Source organism: Nyctibius grandis, chromosome 13, assembly GCF_013368605.1.
Source record: "Nyctibius grandis isolate bNycGra1 chromosome 13, bNycGra1.pri, whole genome shotgun sequence".
In the NCBI taxonomy this organism is placed as follows: Eukaryota; Metazoa; Chordata; class Aves; order Nyctibiiformes; family Nyctibiidae; genus Nyctibius; species Nyctibius grandis.
The window spans coordinates 72,432-93,448 of record NC_090670.1 but is presented as its reverse complement, the minus strand read 5'-3'; the positions used below and the strand labels follow the sequence as shown (position 1 = coordinate 93,448).

At 42.8% G+C, this 21,017-nt stretch overlaps 1 protein-coding gene across 3 annotated transcripts in view; it reads left to right on the top strand.

Annotated features, from left to right (window-relative positions):
• LAS1L (LAS1 like ribosome biogenesis factor) overlaps positions 1 to 19,023 on the top strand; it is a 31,197-nt gene extending 12,174 nt beyond the window's left edge. For 2 of the 3 annotated variants that reach the window (XM_068411740.1, XM_068411741.1), the window contains exons 8-13: positions 1,070 to 1,155; positions 1,820 to 2,035; positions 3,241 to 3,376; positions 3,972 to 4,351; positions 6,810 to 6,951; positions 18,114 to 19,023. In XM_068411740.1, coding sequence (XP_068267841.1) covers positions 1,070 to 1,155; positions 1,820 to 2,035; positions 3,241 to 3,376; positions 3,972 to 4,351; positions 6,810 to 6,951; positions 18,114 to 18,204 — 1,051 coding nt within the window. In that variant the 3' untranslated portion in view covers positions 18,205 to 19,023. Of the gene's footprint in view, positions 1 to 1,069; positions 1,156 to 1,819; positions 2,036 to 3,240; positions 3,377 to 3,971; positions 4,352 to 6,809; positions 6,952 to 8,919; positions 8,997 to 18,113 lie in introns of all 3 variants that reach the window. The other variant, XR_011049148.1, reaches the window with a different exon arrangement.
• Positions 19,024 to 21,017: the final 1,994 nt, after the last annotated feature.

Below are 21,017 nucleotides of genomic sequence, written 5' to 3'. Positions count from 1 at the left end.
GTGCTGTTTCTGCACTCTTGAGATCTTCAGCTGCTGTTTGTATTTATAAAAATCCTGTATTGGATCTAAGTCATACCTGGATGTTTAGATTTGGAAGTCACCCCTATTGGAGAAGACAAATTTTCTCATCCATTCTACACCAAATTATGCAGTGTTTGACATAGGTACTACCGTTCCAAGCAAAAGCAGTTGTTTTTGTGGAATTTATTCAGTGTTTGAAAATGGCCACCTTGATTTTTATTCTGAGAAGTGTTTGTTTTAGTGCTGTATCTTTGCATGGATAGAGAAGCTCATGGATAGAAGTGTGAGCAGAAGAACTCAAGAGAATCTCGTGGCTGGATATTGGGGTAGTTTTGGGATTTTACTTCTATCCCTTTTGCTGTGTTTTACTTTCAAGTGTCAGTTCAGCCTACCTATGGAGGTCCCCTCAGTCTTCCACTTGCATTAAGCCAGCCTAATAGGAGATGAAGTGGTCCTTGAGCTGGACCATTCAGTGCTGTCAGACTAACTGAAGTTCACAGGATAGCTGTAAGGGCAGGAGACATCCCACAAATTGCTGTGGGTGCTGTAGGGAAGAGCAGTTGTGACTGCTGCAACTTACCTGCTGAACAGCTGTGAACTGCACCTTCAGGTGTGCCTTGCCAGCAAGTCAACGGGATTGGGTTTTCCCATGAAATTTAACCTAGCTCTGTGGGTCAGGGGTCCTCAAATCTTGGCCGGCCTGCTGGCAGAAGACTTGGATCGTACTGCAAACCATAGGTATTTTAGTATGATAAGTGTTCCTGTGCTTTTGAAATACCAAGATATTTGCCTCTGCAACTCGAGCAGAAATGTTTCCTTCAAGGTTCTGCTTCTATTCCAGTTTGCACAACTGCACATCCCCTCCAAGTCTAGTGGGATATATCCAGCCCAAAAATGGCATATACGATTTTAGTGCCTGAGAACAAGCTACGTCACCTCCTCATAGCTGCAGGCATTTGGCTCTCAAACTTGTTTCAGAACTGCTGCAAGTGGTGTTTTGATATGTAAAGGAGTAAGTGGCATTAATAAGACTCTCTGGTTGCTCTAGGGAGGCAGTGGCTGAAGCTCTTCTCACTGATGGCTTTCTCATCCCAAAGATGGATTGTCTGAAGATGCTAAATATCAAGTATGAAGGTTAGTGCTTTGGGCACCACATAAGTGAGAAGTGTTACGTGCAAGTCTGTTCTTTTTTCCTCATTATATTGAAATCTGTAATTCATATATCTGGGTCCTTAAACATCTTTTGACCTGTTCTCCAGACCGCTTTATGGCCATGCTCAGCTATTGTGTTTGCATAGATCTCTTAAGCATGGAAGGCTATTGATTTCATGAACTCCCACTAGTGTCTTTCTGCATTGAAGATCTGAAGCAAATCTAAATGGGTTTTTTTGAGTCTCATTCACCAGTTGCATCTTAGTTCTGTGCTGCAGCCCATACGTGTGGAGTTGCATGGATTTTCTGCAAGAGAATTAGATACCTAGAGGCAATGAAAATTAATAATTTGTCTGTTTCCCTGGGACCTCTTGGTAACACCAGCCAAAGAACTTTCCAAGAAAGATCCTCAAATTTCTGTGACTATATTACAGTAGTAAAAATTCAGGAGCTTTTTGATTCTGTGTTGCTTTCCTCAATGTGCCTTCTCTTTGCAGTGTATTTTTAGGTAGAATAGCTCTTCGTTATGTGTGAAATAAGCTGAAAAACTACTTTAGTTTGGAACAAGTGTCACACCCATAGTTCACAAAAAATTACAAACCAGTGATTTTTGGCTTCTATCTTCTTTTTTTCCTTCTTATTGCAGCAAATAAAGAGGTATGGCAGTTCAAAATTCCTCAGACGTTTTACTGCTTTTGGCAGCCTTTGCTGACAGGCCTCCTTTCCCGAAGTTTTACACAGATCCTCATAGAGAAGATGTTTATGGAGCTGAAGGAATGTTCTGACTCTTCAGAACTCCGGCCTCAGTTCTTAATTAACTGGATTTCTGAGATGCTGACTGGCATTGCCAAAGTAAACGCTGGTGAGTACGTCTGGGATTTCTGTCTGTAGAAAGTGTAAGAGCCTCTTCTGTACTATTGCGAAAACTGGGAGAGTGGTGTGACCTTTAGGTGGAAAGTGCAATAACTTAATTATTACATTTTGTCATGTGAACGTAGAGCTTTTATTGTTGCATTTCTTACACTTTTCAACCTGCAGCTTAGGTATGTCATGCATTTCTTAGCAAAAAATTGAAATTGTTATTGGCAGCTTTGCTGCAGCCTCCTCAGGATAGGAAAAGCCAATCTCTCCCATGAAAGATCAGGCCCTTAAGTGCTATTTTTCCAGATATTAGTACTTGTAGGAAATAACAGTAGCAAATAACAAATAAAGGTGTTGCATGCAACCTGTTATGAGTTCCCTGTTCCCAGTTCTTTCCCCACTTAAGAGAAGCCTGCCTTTACATGGCACTTGCATAGTCTTGCAGTCCTTTTTTAATCCTGTCACAGGATTTTCATGCCTTCTAAACTTACACAAAAGTAAGAAGTAATATTTTGTTTTCTGTTCCTAACTCCTTAGAACTGTTTAAATTGGCAAACTGTGTGTTTCACCCCAGAGACAGGGGCACAGAAGTGCTTTAATTGTTCGAAGCATGTCACAAGAACTCTGTTAACAGGACTTTTATACAGTGATATAGCGTATACCTGAGGAGGTTTCCAGCTGGTTAATTTTGCCACCTCCTCTGTCCTCACTCGATCTGGCTCAGTCTGCATCAAAATTTTGCCAGTATCCATGGCAGTCACGGGTTCATGTCTGATGCTTTCAGTCAGCGCTGAGCATATCTATTTTGTACCAAGATACACGAGTGGTAATAGTTCCCAGCTGTTAAGTCATTGCAGGTCTCCCTGGAATGATCTGGGGTCCCAGAAGCAGTATGCTGCATTTATTTGGGACAATACTGTACAAACACATCTTGTGGCTTTCCTGTCTGGGATGGCGTGCACTGAACCAGCTTGGGATCGTCTGCACCTCACTGTGCTCACGTCTTGTGGAGCTAACCTAGCTGTCAGTGCACTGACAAGTCCCTTGTAACAACCTTGATGTACTTGGTCAGTACCTCTGGTCCTGCACTTGGATTGGAATGCCAGCTTATTTGAGGATGAGTGTTCCAGTAAAAATGCAAATGCACGAAGGGCGTATTTTTAATGAGTTTTGAGCACCTTGTTGTTTTCATTATCTTCTTTGAAGGGAAGAAAAGACAGCACTGTAACAAACAGGTGTCCGTGAAGGAGCTGTTCCTCCATAAAGTTCCTTTGCAGTGGATAAGACTGACTGACAATTGCTTGGAAGCTCCCTGCTGGGCAACCCCACACCTTCTTCAGCTGTAAGTTTGATCCTGTGACCTAGAAAACGGCCAGCAAACAGTGCTCTGTAACAGCTTTGGCCAGCTCCCTTGGGATACACTGAGTTATAGCTGTGTTCCCTTCCTTTCCTTTGCACCTAGTAGAAATTGTGGCAGGTGCATATAAAGCCCTGTTTGTTGCTGCTCACCTCCTCATTGATTCTACAAAGAGAAGAAGAAGATGGAGAACTTAAAAAGATTGCACCTTCAAAATGAAAGCAGAGATTATCTGGGGAGGTATTAAAGAAGCAACCTGGTCAGAAGAAAAGTGACTTGGTAGCAGAGATGTGACTGCTTATACAGGTGATATGAATTTAGCACTAGTGGTAACTTTTTCACATTAAAACAGCAAATCAGGAATTCAGTTAGAAGTATCCCAGGTCCTTAATTTTAATCACAAAGAGGGAGTATTCCAGCATCCACCCACCAGGGAATAATCCGATTTACCTGTTAGAGGAGACACATGAGCGAGCTGTCCTGGAGGAAACTCACACTTAAAAGGCTGCTCAGCTTGGTAAACCGTCATCTGGAATCTTTTTTGCTTTTAAGACTTTTATGTTGCCCTTTTGTTTTCTAGGATCCTCACAATCATGAGACCTCGCTTGCCACGTTCTTCACGGAAGAACCTTCTCTATCTCGCTTCTGTTTACACGGAAGGAGGTGGCCCTTTGTCCAGTCCAGGCCTCTCTTCAGACTTCAGTGAACAGCCAATTTACACTATAGAGAGCTTACAGTGGAGGGCCAGGCAAGAAAATCAGGTTAAAAATCAAGGGCAGACTGTAGAGAAACAAGAAGATGTGCTGGAGAGAGATGATGGTGTAGAGGAGGTGGAGGAGGAGGAAGAAGAGATGGTAACTGAAACAAATCCTTTGGAAGGACTTGCTCATTCTGGTGACATGGTGGCTATTGCTGAGAAAAGGGCAGCACTGCAAGGGTCCGCCTGGCAGATCACTGCAGGTAAAAAACGACTTTCTTTGTCACTGGCAAATGTTAATTGAAATGCAATGGCATCTCAGCCCTCTGGGCCTGGCCAGAGTTGGAAGTGTCCTTCAAAATCACCTAAATGCCAAATCACTGAAAACTGGGTTTTTTTCCAGTCTTCTGTTTATGTGCAGGAGTCATCTCTCTTAAACTCTTAAAATACTGAGAGTGCTTTTTCCAGGAGCATGGTGCTACTGCCTCATCAATTTTTTTATCAGGCTTTTCCAAACTGTTTAAAATTTCAGTGTATACAATTGATGGGGCAGCATATATGCCAGCTGTGAATGGCACAGAAAAGATGTTTTGGAGTTCTGTGTGTCAGACTTGGGGGTATTTGAAAGCACAGTTTGGCTGTGCTGGAGAGCACCAGTCATTCGCTCATAAGGTCCATGCTCCAGGGAAATTGCTGTTGTGACATGGTGGCAAGCAAAAGAAAGGAGCAACGCAGGGTTTTAGAGGGAATAAACAGCATATCCAGTGCTTTGTTAGCTTTGTTACGGTAGCTGTTCTTTCTCCTTGGGGTGGAGGGTTCTGTAGCTAAGAAGATTTTTGGATGATTTATGGAGGGACTTGAAGACAGGAGGGGGTTGATGGAGAGAAGTTGGAGGCAAAGTGATACTTAAAGGAAGAAGGAGGAAAGCAGCCGTTAGAAGAAATGAACTCTTGTACCCCATTCACAGGGAAATTTTCCCAAGTCAAAAAAAAAAAAAAGAAGTATCTCTAAGCAGCTTGGCTTAGTTATGCTGATGTGAACAGCTTTTTAGAGCTGGATGTTTTGAGAACAGAAGAAAAATTGTCATCGGCTTCAGTGACTTTGGTTCAGATCAAGCAAAGCTTTCACTGAAGGAACACGCATTGTGTCCTGAACCAGCTGATTTTTGTGAAGATTCTGTTTATGTAGTTGTTTGTGGGTAAACTTAATTTCTGTTTGAATAACGTCTGTGTAGTTACCATCCTTAAACAATTTGAAACTATACCCAGCAGGTATGTACAAACCATGACAACATTTACTAGGTTGTTCCCCAAAGAGAGGGCTTAGCCTGTTAAATATATATAATGGTAATTTGCCTTACAGCTACACTGGATGTTACCAAATGCTATTTCTGCCCCTTTTTTAGTTGCAAAATTGTAACACTTAGAAAGCACTATCCTATGTCAAGATTTTTTGTTCTGTTAAACACCCAAGAATGGTATGAAAGGAAAAACAGATCTGCTGTTTCTTTAGGGCAGTGCTTAAGTTTTTGAGCAGATCTCAGGTACACAAAACAAATCAGTTTCAGGCAAAGAGAAGGAAATGGTGAAGTTGTACGTGATTAGCAGGGGTCTCAAATAGTCTGTAATTATTGCTGGCTCTCTGGAGTGGAGTGTCTTATCTTCTGAAGGCTTCTGTCTGGTGGTCTTCGCTGAGCTGCTAGTAAGCATTCCAGAAATAAGTGTTTTTGTATCAAGAAAGCACGTAGGTTTAAGAAATCATATGGTCAAAACAATGACACATAATAATTTGTATATTTCATTTAGTTAGATGTGAAATAAGAATGAGATTGAAAGAGGGACTTCCCTATTGGGAACTGCCTTTGAGCTTTTGGGCACCACGATATAAAGGAATGGACTCACTGATGTTATCAGTCGTGATGGATGGTTTCCCATTGTGCAGTTTCTGGTCCCCACTGGAAGCTAAATTTAACAAAAGGGAAGTCATGGAGAGGAAGCAGCAATAGGTGCTCATAAAAACAAACAGCAGAATTTACTAGACATTGTCATGTGCTTTTTCTTTGCCATCTCTTCCCAGCCCACCTGTCTGTCCAGAGTTGCTTTATCAGTTAATTAGGCTTCACCAGCCTTGTACTCTTCTACTTTAGTGGCTTCAGTTCTTCTGTAGTCACTGTTGCTGTGCAGCTGCTAATCTCAGCAAGCTGTTGAGAAGCTGATACTTCGTGTCACTGGAGGAACGAGCTACTGGATGCAAAGGTGCTGGGTTTTGTACAAATGTGTACAAATGGCTCTCTACTGAAGTATGCAGGGTAATTTTTAAAAATTAACCTATGTAAATCCATGTGTATGTTTCAAACAAAAGTATGCTTAAAAGAGGAAGGTAGATATGAAGGGTTGATCTAGAATACTGTGGGGTTTCTTTTAACGGACATTGTCTCACAGTGGTTTGGACAAGCTGCACTGTGTAGACTGCACGATGTTACATGACTGCAGATGTGTCCCTGTTGTCTCACATACTACAGTGACTTTCTTTGGAAGAGATAGTAAGGTTAGAAATAAAATTAGTTAAAACTATAGTTCAGACTTATTTTTGCTGAGTACCCAAGATTGTTCATTTACGCTGAGTTGCGTGAGGCAGTATCTGTGGACTTGGGGGGATCTTATTTTTTGAATGTGTCTCTGGGGAGCTCAGACGTCTTGTTTATGTACTGTTTTTACCCAGATGAAGTACGATGGAAAGACTTTCCTCTTGGGAAACTCCCAGGTCAGACAGATGACCCTGATGGTCTCATGTTGGATAATTATTCCATGATGTCCCTGCTTGATCAGCCAGTGAGAGATGAGTGGAAGTCTCCCAATACAAAGTGAGTAATGGTGTGGGCAGGACTTTGCCCCTGAACCATGAAATACATTTATCTCTCTGTGCCTTATACTATATGATGTGAAAAATTAAGGATGAGATTTCCTTTTTACTTGTTTGACTAAATAGTTTGACCCAAATATCTACTACTATCTCTAATATCTACTAACTGCTCTTCTACTGGATTTTTCCAGTAATGTGTGTGTTCGGAAGGACCTTTGCAGTGCTGGTGTAGTAGCATAACAGTCTGCTCTTCAGATTGTGCTGACAACTTTCAGTGTTGTCTGATGCTGGTAGTAAGACACAGTCTGCTGATCCCTTAGAGTTACTCATCTGGAAGTGAAGAATTTTTAAAACAAGCTACTGAGAGCTGGTGCAGAATCTGCCTGGTGATACACTGGGATGAAGAACTTTAATGGGAAGGACTGTGGCCTTGCGATTAAAGCGTTCGGGACTAGAAGCCTTGGAAATCATTTAACCTCCCCCAGTGTTGGTTTTCCCAGAATAGCTAATCTTGTATAGGAAGGAGGAGTCATTCGAAAATGCACAGTGGTTTGCTGAAGCACATTGAGGTGCATTAGTGGGAAAGCCTGAAGATGAGGAGAGAAGGTAGCCATCCGCAGAAGTGGTTGACTGCAGACTACCTTTGTAACACCTGAGGAAGGAGTTGGCTGTACATAACTGGGGTGGTGAATGTGCGGAGAGTTTCTCATCAGTGAATGCAAACGTGTCGCTTTTCTGTGTGCTTGAAATGGAGACTATAGTATGCTTTCCGAGTAAGGTCTATGTCACTGCAGTCCCAGTTACTCATCCGATGGTTAACACAGCATGAGACGAACTCTCTTCTCCTCACCCTCCCCCACCACAGCAGGAAACTCTTCCTGTGTGTTTGTACCGCATCAGTCTGACAGTATGGTTGTGTGGTTGATGGACACGGTCAGGCAGAAGTTACTGCTACCTGTATTGCTGTGACAACTCACCAGTGTCATAGGAAGTTACTTCATGAAGCCATAACTGTCATCCTTCGGAGCTGAAAGAATGTACTTGACACTTAACCTCTCTGCATTTGTCTCCATCTTTTCTTGTCATCAAGTCTGAGAGCTGCTATTTGTAATTGCTGCTGTTCTCATTCCCTTCGGGAAATGTACTTTTGTTTTGCACTCCTTGGGCCTTTTGCTTTTTATACTCCTTATGCCTATTTGCAGTGGTATAATTGGCAATCAAAAATGTGATTTCCATAGTATCCTTTGAGGAAGCAGGCTTGTAATCTTACCATCTTCACTCCACCTGCTCTTTCTAAAAGAAACCATTGCAAGGATTATGAGATACTGCTGTTTAGCAGTTTGGAAGTGAGTAGCACAGCCTCAGCAGGCTTGAAAACTCAGTTTCTGTTAACTGGGGCTCTGACCCTCAGCCACACTGTGTCGGAATTGCCCAGTGACCTTTTAATTTAAAGGATCTTAAGAAAAAACACAGCACAAAATAAACACCCACACGTCAACAGGTGCATCTAAACACAAGGCTGACCTTCGGCTCAGCGAGTTTCTGATTCACAAACTGCTGGCAGGTGGGAGGGTAATGGGGAACACAATCTGTTCTGTGCCTGTGTGCTTACTGATGCACCTGCTTTTGAACATAGTTGGAGACAGGCAACTCAGACCTTTGATCTCAGCTAGTGCAAACACTTTCACATACTGGAACTGATGTGCAGCAAAATCTGGACCCCGACAATAATGCATTCTCTGGAGGATTTCCTAGGATGCATTCATCCTCCCTTCTCCCTGAATGTTAATAGTCTAGGAAATGTGCATGGTGTTTTTTTAAAAGGCCTCTTTCTTATAACAAACTTGTCAGGGGTATTTTTCTCCCCTCCATGCTGTAAAAAGCGTTGGACAGTGAGATTTGCACTTCGTGTCCTGGTTTTGTGGGGGTAAAATTTACAGAATCCCTTTTCTGTTCCATGTTGTTTCAGTGTGTGGCCAGCTGTGGGCTGGTGATCGAGGCCATCAGCAGTTAAACCCAGGGCAGCTGCCCCAGGCTGGCCCACAGGTGTGTTCTGTAACGTTACCCTCAGGGTCACTATAAATGGGAAAGCTGCTGGGGAGGGGGGCTCTTTGCTCTGCTCTCCTTTATTCTCAACAGTTCCTGTCTCTGGAAGGGCTTGCCACCACTCTATGAGCTAAGTATAATTTTGTGTCTTTTGTATTAGTATTGATATTGGTTCTCTTATTTTATTGAATCTGTTTAAATTTCAACCCACAAGTCTCCCTCCTTTTCCCAGTTCCCTTTCTTTCCCAACTGGGTTGGGGAGGGGTCTTGGGTGATAGAACAACTGGTTACTGTTTAGCCCTGGGTGTGGGCTAAACAGAGACACTTGGTCATAAACAACCTGCAACATGGAGGTTTAAAAAAAATGCATAGCTGTAGAGTTGCTCTAGTTTTAAAACAACATGAGAAAAATATTTATACTGCTAATTAGGTACTGAAATGGATTTTCATAGTTATAAGTGAACTATTTTCTTTATTTGTAAGCTGTTCTTTGGAATGCGCTGTTCAGTGGTTTTCCCCAGGTGAGCTGTTACTTATCTGTACTTTAGGTAATGTTCTCTAGGTTTTACTTTCTAGGACTTGTTTATGATTCCATTGCTTGCAACAAATTAGAAATAAGTGATCCTTGCTACTGGGTATGTGAAAAGAAGCAGCAAGTCATACAGAACAGACATGGCTATGGGGAAATGCTAGGTCAACTGGTCTGTACACAGAAGAGCAGCAAATATGTTGCTATAGGATAGAAAAAACTATCCTATAGTTTTTTCAGCCAGTTGAAGATTTCCAAGAGGTCCTTGGGCTTAGCTGAAGTGTATAAATTTCCAGGAATTTCTGCCTTGTACTGTACTTGTGTAACTGCAGTGGGAAATTTTGCTAAAGATACTTAGCAAAGGCGAGAACCTTGGAATAACATGGGTTATCTTCAGGAAGCAGAGTGCTCCATGCCATGGTACTTGTCTGTGCTCTTGACTGTGGCCCCTGCCTTGACTTGGAGAATAGGCTGCCAGTAACCAGAACAGAAATGTTTGACAAGGCACACAGCTCCTCTGTTCCTGGAAGAGACAAACCTAATTTTGCATTATAAATTCTTGCTCACGTGTGCCTAAACGCTCCCCTTGATATCTGCAAATGGGCAGCAGGAAGGTCGTGTTTTTTCCAGTTTCTTTGGTGCTTTTTTTGTAGGTAATGCTTAGTTATTTCGAGCTTGCGGGGATATAAAAAAACCTGTGGTGATGTTAAGGGATTCATGACTGAGTGGTTGGTGTAGATTGTTCGTAGTTTTATAGTTAGGAGGAAGCTGCCGTTTTATTTCATAGTGCAAAGCAGTAGATTGCCCTGGAGGGAATGAGACCTTTCCTGCAGTGCCTGTCCTGGGGGCAAGGGCGGAATTTCTATGGTGGCGCTTAGCAGGGAGGCTTGTGCTGATGTGCGTGGAACTCGCCATCGGTGAAACCAGTTACACAAGCTGGTTTGGAAACGTTGCTTTAAAAAGGGGAGGGGCAGCCTGAGCCAGCAGTAACTGTCTTGCAGTTAAGGCTGAGGCTGTCATTGACTTTTTGCCTACAGTATTCTGTTCTCCTCATATGCCATGGAAGTAAAAGAAGAGGGAAAGTGACATACGTGATGTAGCTGACTTGGGGAAGAAATTGCGTAAGGGCTGATTTCTGCTGCAGTGCAGTGCCTCATGATTAACGTTACCGAAGCAGAATGAGTCCCCACTAACTGCTGCATTGCAGACCTGCACGGACTGTGTTGCCTGTTCTGTGTAGCATAGAATTACTTGTACTTCTTGAACTCTTACTGCAGAGAAAACCAGAGCAATTTACAAAGCGGGTGCATAAGGAATCATCAAAAGTTCAGCCACTTCCTGGGTGGAACGTGGCAGCAGCTAAGACAAGCGTAGCAGAAGTATGCTGGAAAAGTGGCATCCTGGAAACTTAAAATAGCAGAGGTCACACTGACCAGATCCTACTCGCTGTAGGCTGTTTTTTTCATATTGTCTTGAAAATAGTCTTCTGCATAGATCGCTGTGTGCCTTTTCTTCATATTTTAATATGAAACAATTTCAGCATATATTCAATGGTGAAATTGCAATAGAGATATATAACTAATTGCTTGTAGGAATTTGTAAGTTGTCTTGAAACTTGCTTTAATCAGAATTTGCTGCTGTCGTCTTTGAAGAGACCTCATTTTACATAATGTCAATGACAAGATTTATAATTGCTCTTACATGATTCTTGTGTGAGTTACAAGACCTCGTTGTCCAGAAGGTGCCTCAAGAGAACCTGAGGTTTTGCTTCAAATCATACCATTGTTCCTGTTTGTACCTCCTTGGCTTCTACGGTGCACGTGTTTGTGGCACAAAGGTACTGAAGTGGTCTCTTGACTGTAAAGCTGTACAAGACAGTACCGGTTCAAAGAGTTTTTCTAGCCTAAAAGACAGGAAAAAGAGGAGTCAAAACCCACTAGCAAATCCAGAAGGTGGATTAATTTTAATTTATTGTTGTTAACTGCTTTTGATATTGGAGGAAAAAGCAAACCTGTGGGAGAGGAGCATGGTTTGATGGCTGGAGGCGTGTTTCCTCATATTGTATTTAGGCATGAACAGGCGCAGGGAGAGACGACAAAGCATTTCTCATGACAAACATCTGTTCCCTTATTGCCAGAGATGTGGGGATGGAGAGTGGGCTGGAGCAGTTACAACAGAATCTGAAAGGCCTAGAACCTGAGCTCATTTCAGGAAAAGCATGGTTGCACCAGCAGAGCAGGGAGCTGGCTCTAGCCTGCTTTTGAGTGCTGGAAGTGAAGAGGCGCCCTTTGCCAGAGCAGAGTCTCACTGATGCTGTGAAGAATTACGGTGGCGGTCTGGGTGATTTTTGTACTAGAAAATAGGATTGAGTTGGTGAGTAAAAAGGTTCATTGCTCCTTATCGCTTCTGCTGGTGTGTATCCTACCTCAGCTCTGTCTGCCCTGGGTTGTGTTGTATGGAGCGAGAAAGTTTTGTTTTCAACGTTAAGTTTTGTCTGTCCCTAAAGCAGCAAACAAACTTGAGATGGGGCTCAAAACATTCTCTAACATCCCCATTCATTTGAGCCCCCAGCAGTATTTTGCCTACGCTGTTACAGATTTGATACGGTCTTTTCAAGCGAGTAGAGTTGTGGTGTGCTGCAAAAGCTGAGCTGTCGGGCCCTTCCTTGGACGGAAGCAAGCAGTGTTAAGCTTGGTTTTTTTTTTCTTTGGAGAAGACCTTGCCCCTTCCTGAGGGGAGAGAGAGGTTCCTGGATTTGTTAGGTAATGACAGGAGGAGATAGTTGGAATCCAAGAAGATGGCAAGGGCATAGAGGGAATGTGGAGGCAGCTTCAAGGTCAAGTGGAAGATATGATTCCCAAGTCTGGAAACGGCTTCTCTGCTGCACAGGGGAGTAGGATGGCCAGTTTATCTGTTCTTCCCTAGTCCGGTGTATTTTATGGCTCTGTTTGCGGTTGAATTTGGTTATCTGCCCACATTCCAGTGGCGTGACGTACTTGGCTTGCTTCTTATGGTAGATACTTTCTGATATCCAGCTGCCTGAAACTGTTTGCCTTATCGTTTCCCAGTACCATCGGGAGCTATTTTGTTGAAATGGAAGAAAGGGCATTTAGCTGAAGACGCCTAATTAATGCACTTCAGTTAGAAGCAGTATCTTAAATGTTGCTGCATGTCGTTTTCCCCCTGCCCCCTTCCCTTAAAACCAGGAAACTGAGTGCTGCAAATCAGTGTGAACAAATGCACTGTGGTGCAGCACTGGACACAGTTTAAACTACTCATAGGCATGGAATGGCTCTCGCTTAGCTTGAACTATTCCAGATCACTACTAATGGTAGTCACTGAGGACAACTTCACAGAAATCTTTCTGTGGAAGAAAAGAACCGCCTCAATTTCTTTATTTAAAGATATTTTTTTTAAAACAGTAAAAATAATATAATGATATCAGAAGCATGCAGTGACCCAGTGTAGCATACGCTGTTTTCTAGAACTTCAGTCTCAGTGCAGTAGTAGAAAGTCCTGGGACAAATTTGAATCACAGAAAGAGCCCTCGAAGAGCAGGAGCGAGCACACGAAGGTGACGTTTCTTATCCTTAAGAAGAAGGGCATGCTAGGCATAGCTGCCAGCAAATTGTTTGAGCTGGGTTGCTGAATTTTGAAGGTAGTTAATATAGAATAAATTGCCCAGAGAGATTGTGGAGTCTCCATCCTTGGAGACATTCAAAACCCAGCTGGACGTGGGCCTGGGCAGCCTGTTCCAGGTGACCCGAGGAGGGGGGTTGGACTAGGCAAGAGGTTTCTTCCTACCTCAGTGATTCTATTAAAACATGTCTGCTCATTTATCTGCCTACTTCCCCAATGAAAACTGATAATAGCAATAAACTGCTGAACGAGTTTTAGTAATAACCCAAAAACTAACTGAAAAGCATCCACATGTAACCTCTTTTGTCCAAAACAAAAACTAATTTGAGGTGTTTGTAGGAACAGTCAGACTGTCCTGTGGAATCTAGTTAGGACTTGTTTTCAGGAGTAGTGTATTTGCGGATGTAGAAATTAAGCAGGAAGGGCCTGGGATTTAGGAAAAAGCAACTTTGTGATACATATATTTTATTGTTTCTGTTTAGTTTTGTGCTGTATTCTGACACCCCTAGTTCTGGCTACTCAGAGAGCAAACATGGGAGTGTTTAGGTTGTGGATTTGGTTTCATTGTGTGACTTCTGTTCACATAACAGTATTTGGAATCTTAGAGCCTGCAAAAGAAACAGATGTGTCTTTTTTTTCTCATTTTTGAAAGGATGATAATTTCTTTACTGGCTTCAGATTTGAAGATCTGTGATTGACTGGGGGAAAAAAAGTCTTTAAATATCTTTTATTTTCATTAAATGGTGGAGTTCTCATAGGTTAGCAAGTATTATGCAGTCTTTTCACCTCTGTGACTGAGAGTTCTTTCTAGGCCTGCCAGTAAACCATTTCAGCAAGCAGGTCACCAGCAGCAAATAATCTGTCAGAAGAAAAGTCTGTCTCTTGAGTTGGCAGATCAAATTCTGCAACGGTCTAGATCAAGACTAATTGACCAGTTAATGTTTCCTTCCCTTATCAGTAGCACTAGGTTCCTTTGGAGGAAGATGCCTGGACAGCATTTTGAAATATGATGTAGTCAAGGTGAGGACTGATTGTATGTTGATTGCAGACTAAAAGTTGCAAGCCAGACACACAGATTTCAGTGCTTTGTAAAAAGCCAGCAGGTGTTGCTTTCCCCTCTGCCCCCAGTAACTGCTTTCCTTGTGGCCTGAGATTCAGAGAGAAGCGATTGCAAGAGCTTCATCTGTGTTCAACCAGGGAGGTGGTTTTCTTTGTCTCCTCATGTGCTGCCTCTGTTTGGCTGGTTTTTGAACAGTGTAATGTGTCATGCAGCTCGTACTGCTAGAAAATACCCATGTAGGAAATGAAAAAGCACACGCCAGGCCAAAAGTAACACGTGTTTCTGCATCTCTCGGTGTGGGTGAAAGGGGCAGACAGTTTCTGCCACTCAGATCGCAGCCTGGCGGGAGGCCAAGAAAAAAAAGCTCAGAGAGAAGCAGGAGGAAAACCTGTTGTTACCAGAAGTAAAAAGGAGGAGAACCTGATTTATTCCCGTAGCTGCGCCTGGAAACAATCCAGGTCTCATCAGGAGTGTTGCAACAGCAACTTGTTCATTCTTCTTATTTCCCTTGCATGGCAGCTTCTCCCTTTGCCAACGGCCACATGGCATCGGAAAGGTTGTCTGACTTGCCCAGAGGCAGAGTGGAGCAGATCTTCTTGGCTACTTCTCATGTATTCTTCTATGTAGAGACTGTCCGCTCTGTCCTGCAGCTACGTGGGTTTTCCGCTTCCCCTTCAAAAGGGGTTTGTATGGGCTATTCCAGAAGGGGTGTTCACTATTTACTTCTTCTTTGATACTGCCCTCCAACTTCTCTATCTGCAGAGAGCTGATCTGCCAGGCTCACTGCAGGAGCACCGCAGTGTGGTATGAGAGAGTGGGGAAATTCGACGCTTGACTTTGAAAATATCCGTAAGATGCTTGGAAAAAGCACCTGCCCCATCGGCAATGGGACACACCCTTCCTGAAAGCTGTGGCCGTCTTTGTCTTTCTGGCTCCACAGACTTAAAGCAAATGAAAGTAATGAACTGCAGAAGGGGTTTCCTGGAGCATGGGGTTTGACATTAATTTGGAAAAAGGGCTTTGGACACATCACGTAACAGAAGCAGAACCTCTTGCTGCAGCCCTAGTTCACCAGGTCCACAGATGGGAATGGAGCACTCGGTGGTCTTATGATGCATTTAATCTATGCTCTTCATCATCTGCCTGAATTCTGTCTGCCTTGTTTGAGGTCTGTGTTTCCTACTACATAGTTCCTATGAATCTGCAGCAAAACTTGATTACATACCAGGAAAAATAGGTTTCAGCTGACAACCTCCCTTCCCTTTTAAAGATGAACTCAATCTTGAGAGACAATCAAGAGCCCACCTCAGTTCCTGTGTTTCACTGCTTTTTCTGCTTTTGTTGTTGTTTGTGGAGGTTCAGAAGGTTGGAGAATGAGCCTTCCCTACGCTGAAGGCAACAGCCTAGCTGTCAACAAAGTTTCCCCCACGAGGTTGCTGCATAAGTCGTATTTTGTTCTTCCCCTGCTCCTGTTTTTCTGCCTGCCGCTTACCGCGCAGTTTGGCCTCTTGTGGAACCCTTTACACGCAGTTTCTCTGCTAGGCCGTCAGATCTTCCCAAAGACAAGCGTGCTGTTTCGGAAATAGAATCGCCTGAATCTCAGAGAAGCAAAATAGTCCAAAAAGAGCTGAATCCAGCCACAACCAGAGAATTTTGAGGCTGTGCTCCCTTGTCACGTATTTAGCTGTCTTTGAAACTAGTAGCAAGCAAGTGACTGGAGGACAAAGTATCACTGATGATGGAAAAGGCGCTTTCTCCCTTGAATCCCGAGTAATGAAGTGCTGTTACTGTGCGTGGTGATACTCGTTTCATCCCTCCTGAAGAGCGGTTCATCGGCTGTGATGAGCCGGCTCTTGGCATCCTTCACACAGTACAGTTAAGGCAGAGAATGACGCCAGCGTCTGTCCCCTGAGTCCTCCCTGTCCTGGGAATGACAGCAGGTCTGCGAAGGCGTGAACGATGAGGAGTACAGGTCACAAGGGAGGAGAAATTATCCCATCAGCAGGCTGAATTCAGGGTAGTTTCCAACAGCCAGAGGAAGACTGGGGGGTCATGACACTGGGTGTGATAGCTGTGATGTTTGGGTGTTGGCTTTGTCCGTGAGGCCCCTGGCAGTGTTTCATCTGAACAGGGAGTGTCTAAGAGTGTTTTGACCTTAAAGGAGAAATTACCTGGCTCTGAGCAGCAGCCTCTGCTGTATAGCCAGTTGTTCCAGTACTGAACATCTGGAAAACACATTGAGTTTCTTCGGTGTATAGCTTGAAGTTCCTGTTTAAATAAAACTTTCCAGACCTCTCAGTCTTGTTTGCAGAAATTATTTTCTGTCTTCAGAGGCTTTTGGTTTTGTTTTAACGTGAGACATAAGTTCCTGTGATGCTTGGATACTTTGGAAAAGCTTCCTCCCTGCTCCCAAAAGACTGTGTTCTTTGGTGGGTTTTCTGGTGTATGCTGTGTGTGTGTGTTGTCAAAGTTTGTGTTTAGTGTTGCTGTGGCAACCTCTGATGCTTTGAATAGCTGCTCTCATCCTCAGGCAGACGTTTCAGTTTTTGTGATAAGCATATGTGCTTTTGGTGTACTCCCAGCGTCAGTTTTACCTGACAGCAGGGGCAAATTTGGCAAGTAATGACCACTTGGAGAGTTTTCTGAGGGTGGAGGTGCTGACGTGCAATTGCTGTAGGGATTGCATCGAGCAGTTGCGCTGACATTTCAAAAATGGGATTCGTCATTTCATGGTCACGGATAATGACTGGATTTTGTTGTCCTAAGGATGAGATGCATAAGCAGGTAGGTGAGAGGGATGGTTAATGTGTGCTGAAGGGTAAAGACGGGGAGTAAGCAGGGAATATATTCTTATCCTGGAGGATGCTAGGTTGTAGCTTGGAGTGCCTGAGCTCTCCTTGGGCACAAGGAATAGAGAAAGTGAAAAACAAGCACAAGACAACCAGATTTTCTCTTTTTCTCCTTCGCAATGTCAGACACCATGTTTCAAGTGGTCCTTTGAAGATTTGTTTCATTGATAACATTTAGCTTTCACCTTCACCATTGTCATAAAATGAATAAAAATGATAAAACACCTGACCTACGGAACAACATGGTAGCGATTTAAGTTCCTTCACGTGGTAAAGCTTTGGGTAGGGAAAGGTTTACATGTTTTCCAACTGTTCTTTGAGCCTTGTGCTTGACAGTTCCTTATGTCTGGGAACGCTGTATAAATAGTCTTGTTGCTTTGCCGTGTTAGCGAGCCATGTAAATGGGTCGTCGTTTGGGGGATCTCCTGGGACTCGGCCCTAACCGGGTACCTTCTGCAGTGAAAAGGGATTTTATGCCTGTTTGCGTGAGCCACCTTCTAAAATTAGAAATTACTTCGCACGCTGCGGGTGTCACCAAACAGCAGCTTCCTTTAAAGTCTCTCTAAATGCACTAGTTTGTGACTTCTTTGTAAAGCCGTGGGAATGGCTCGTTTGCACGTGCGGAATTTACCGCCGTTGTAATGTTTGTCGCTGTGACAGACCGTTCCCTGTCGACTGCTTGCTGTGTTAGCCTTTCACCTGACCAGCCTCTATTCCTGGCTGCAAAGGACAGAAGAAAACTGTTGTGTGGTTATTTCTGAAGTCATGCCTCCCTCACAATTGTTAGTAGCCGGTGACCTCTCCTTTGGTTTGTGCTTCGATACCTTTGGCACCTCAGGACTGTTGCCTCTCTTGAACGAACTGATTGAAAACTAAGGACATTCCAGCAGCTAAATGTTCAGAGCTAAAAATGAGAAATGACATTTTGTTTTGGAAATAAAACTTGTTAACAAGCTTAAAGTGCTATCAAATTTGCTTTGGTGATGTGAGCTTCTAAATCAGCTCCGTGCTTACGTGCTTTATTTCTCTTCCTCTCACAGCTCTGCAGAATTGAATATTCCTGTGACAGGAGGATTGTTATGGACCCAGAATGACTTCCATAAAATAAAAAGTGGCCTTCAGCTTTTCTAAGACAGCAGAGTGCTCTGCGGCTTTCAGTAGTGCACAAGATAAGTGGCATGGAAGAACTAGTGATGGGGAAATAGCCACTCCAGGATATTTTTTTTTTCTTGTGAAGATTTACTGATTTTTACCATGTGAAATCAATGTTCTATAAAGGTGGTGTGTTTTAAGTTCCATATGTAGTAACTATTGTCTGTTCAAGCACTGTCATGAACTTTTAGCTGTAGTTGATGTTTGCCAAATACCGTTAGAGTACTTCGGAATCCCTTAATTTTTTTCACGGTTAATAAATACAGCTGACGGAAGGCAAACCTTCTTTCTGGATCCTGTTTTTCCTTTTTCACTCGGGTATTCTGGACAGTGTCCTCTGGTCCTCATTAGCCAGACTGCTGAGCCCTTCCTATTTCAGTGGCGCTAATACTGTCCTGTATGAGTGTGCATGATTTTGCCAGGATAAGATTGTGCTACAGTTTTAATCCAGCTGGGATTTCACATGAAGCCTCAGGGATCAAGCCTAGTTACAGCACGGCTGAATGCACTGTAGTGCATAAATGTTTTTGAATATTTTTTTCTCACCCTTTTCTTCAAATGATAGTCTTGAGGCCACTACTGTCTCTTTTTAATTAAAGTTTTCTGCTTGATGTTATTTCTGTTCATGATTTTGCTGAGGTTGATAACTAATGCTGTAGTCTTTGCTGAGAGCGAGTGTGATTACTGCAGAAATGGACTCGAGTACCTTGTTGGAAAGTCGTTGAGAAAAAGGACTTGCAGCTATAGTTTTTCCTAAATTCAGTTTTCTTTATCTCTATTAAAGGTTCTTGGAACTTGGAGGCTTCTGCAATTACCTGTCAAAAAAACCAGGAGTTTAAGCATGTATTTATTGCAGGACTCCTGAGTCAGAATTTGTTGGCGTGTACCTGCTGGAGGGTAGGACAGGGCCTTTCTCTGAGTCAGGCTGATTGTGTCACTTACAAACTGAACAGAACCAGGAACATGTCAGTGCAGCACAGTGAAGTGGAATCTTTTTAGTTCTTTAGAGCTACTGCTGACATTATGTGCTAACGTTCTGTAGAAAGAGATACAAAAGGGACGTACAACTTTAGCAGTACGTTGGATAGGACTGAATTGCAAGTTTAGAACAGCAGCTTGATGGATGCTGTGGGCTGGCTCTCAAGTAAAGGCTTAGCTCAATGTCCGTAATGTAAGTATTATTTCTTTGTTCTAATTTTTGTCATCCTGTTCTACGGCAGTTACTCTTTACCAGACAGCCAAAAGTTGTTTAAAATGGAAGATACCTTGTACATTCCCTTCTCTGAAAACAAGCAGTGCTAATGTGAAAGAAAACAAACTTCTCTTTCTGTTAGGAGGGATTTTTACCTAAGCCCTTCCCCTTTCTAGTATTTTTAGAAATTTTGCCTTTCACCTAGCAGTTCCTCAAGCTCATTTAGGAAATTTTGAGTGAAGAGAACTTGTTCTTTTTTTACTGTATTTGCTAGAGTATGAAATTACTTAAATTACTGTATTTGGTACTTCTGAGGTCTGTCAATGCAAACATAACAGGTCAAAAACGAAAGGGTGATGCTGGCAAAATACTCTGCTACATATAATTCTTTTTTCCTTTGGTAAAAGTTTACTTGGTTAAATCTGTTTTCAACATGCTAATTACTTTCTTTGCTAGAAGCATATTCTGAGTGGGGATAGGAAAGGCAATGCTGATTTATTCCTGAATTACTCAGTTTTTCCTTTGCATTGGGCAGGACTTCCTGAGACTGCTTTCTCCCTGTAAATTAATCTCTCCAGACGGATTTTTACTGTCTGAAAAACCATCTCCAAAGGGAAGCTATAGAAAGGATTGGAGGTGGAAGCTGGGACTATATGGAATAAATCACGCAAATAGGAATTGCTGAGGAGGTTGAGGCCTGGGTCCCCTGCTTTTGTGGCTGGTGACCTCGTTTGGCTTTTTCCACTTTCTGAGTTTCTTTTCAGTGTAAGTAATTGGACAGAGTAGTGGAACCTTATTAGGATAATTTGTTCCTGGCTATTCAAGTCTTTAATGTTCTGTTTTCTCATTCCCAAAGGCAGCTACTCTGACAAGGACTTCAGCTCTGCCCTGGGGCAGTTTTGGGGGGAACACTGGAACAGTAAGAATATGCTGTGGAATCTGATGGGTACTTGTTTTCAGGAGTGGTATAATTGAGGATGTAAATTAAGCACAAGGGGCCTGGGGTTAGGAAAAAGCAACTTTGTAATACAGGTATTTTATTGGTTTTGATTGATTTTTGTGCTGTCTTCGGCATCACCTGGTTCCTGGCCCATGTGAGAGCAGACACGGTAATGGTGAGGGGTTCAGGCAAATCCAGACAGAGATGATCGCGATTGTTTTCTTTTCGTTAGCTTTACTCCCCCTCCCTGCCAACAAGTTAAAGCAGTTTGAGTAAAAGCAATGGTAATAAATGACGTTGTACGACCTCCCCCATAGTAAGGGGAATAATTAAGTGTTTAAGTAGCAAAAGAAAACTTGTGTAATACAGAGATCGACAAAGGATGTTATTCTGACAAGACAGCGGGACTGAAGTAGTACTTCTTCCTCTGCTTTTTAAAGAAAAGTAAAACTCTTGTCCTGTTCCTCCACAGGTGTAAGCACAGATGGAAAATCTGAGCTTTATGTATGATTTCAGAATCTGGGTATTTTTCAGTAAATCAGCTAAAAATATTGAGAAATAATTTGGACAGACAACAACAGTTGTTTTGGACAAACCAGCTTTTTGGGGCTCTCGCCTAAAGAGGGTTACAAAATAAAAAGCTAGAAACAAATAATCCAA